This window comes from Trypanosoma grayi (assembly GCF_000691245.1).
Source record: "Trypanosoma grayi strain ANR4 Tgr_745_V1, whole genome shotgun sequence".
Classification (NCBI taxonomy): Eukaryota; Euglenozoa; class Kinetoplastea; order Trypanosomatida; family Trypanosomatidae; genus Trypanosoma; species Trypanosoma grayi.
In genome coordinates this window covers 7,319-8,505 of record NW_008826364.1, presented here as the reverse complement: position 1 = coordinate 8,505, position 1,187 = coordinate 7,319, and the positions used below count along the sequence as shown (strand labels likewise).

The 1,187-nt window shown below is 56.8% G+C and overlaps 1 protein-coding gene across 1 annotated transcript; it reads left to right on the top strand.

Annotated features, from left to right (window-relative positions):
• Positions 1-138: 138 nt before the first annotated feature.
• Positions 139-861, top strand: DQ04_07451030 (hypothetical protein; the record flags this gene model as incomplete). Its single annotated transcript, XM_009315173.1, has 1 exon — positions 139-861. The coding sequence occupies one exon, from the start codon at positions 139-141 to the stop codon at positions 859-861; it is 723 nt and encodes a 240-aa protein (XP_009313448.1).
• Between the last annotated feature and the right edge of the window lie 326 nt (positions 862-1,187).

Genomic DNA, 1,187 nt, shown 5'->3' with positions numbered 1-1,187 from the left:
CTGGGGGCGGAGCAGCGCGATGCACAGGCGGAGCAGACGTCGCTGCTGTCGGGATTCCGCGCCGTCAGCGAGCAGGCAGCAGCAGAGGTGCGGCAGCTGCGTCAGCGCGAGGAGGAACTGCGCGATCGGCACGACGCCATGGTACGCCTCCACGCGGAGATGGAGGAAAAGGGCACGCAGGTCGTGCAGGAGTGGCGCCGGCTGCAGCAGGAGCGGCAGCAGCTTATCGCGGAGAAGGACGCACTGCGCGACGACGAGGCGCAGCTGCGGCAAACGGGGCAGTGCCTCCAGATGCTGAAGGGGCAGCTCGAAGCCACACGCTCTGAGGCGGCCACGGCGCAGGACCACACTCGCGCACTTCAGCACGAGCTTCGCGTCTCGCACGACGCTGTAGAGAAGTTGCGTGAGCCACACGCAGAGTCGAACTTACGCACGTCAGTGGCCGCACCGCCACAGCGCAGTGCAGTGCCAAGGGTTTCGCAAAACGCCAACCGTCTGCCCCTCCGCGTGCTCACTGAACTTCGTCATATGCTTGGCAAGGACAGGAAGCAGCAGGAGCAGCTACACGCCACTGTTGAATCCACCATGCGGCGCCCGCACGATCCCATGACGGGCATTACCTACGCATCGGCCACTACAGCACCGAACCTCAGCGCGTCGCTTCATGACAGATCTCTTGGCCGCAAAGATCCGCGTCAGCAGAAGCAGCGGAAACCGCAGGAAAATCGGTTCGTCGACCCATGTGACGCCTCAAGAGACACCTCCGCCCACCTTTACGACTCCTCCAACAACAACTTTACATGTCTCTTAGCATTTTCTGACACGGAATCACTGCACCAATCACTCCAGAGTTCTGCATAGTACGAATGATCAATACAGAAGGCATTCGTGCAACGCGGCCCATTCATCCAATGAAAAATACAAAAATGCTTCCCTATCAAGTATGCAATACTTTCACTTCTGTGTAGAGACAAATCGACTTTTATGCAACGGATACCCGGATAACTCGACTTGCTTACTTCGCTCTTTCTTTTTTTTTTGAACAAGGGGCTGCACGACAAACACTACACACCATAATATAGAAAAAAAAACACTACTGATGCACAACACGATATTCAGGTAAAGTATACCAGGAGCCACTGACTGAGACAACATCATGCACCACTCTGACCAACGTCCCCCCCCCC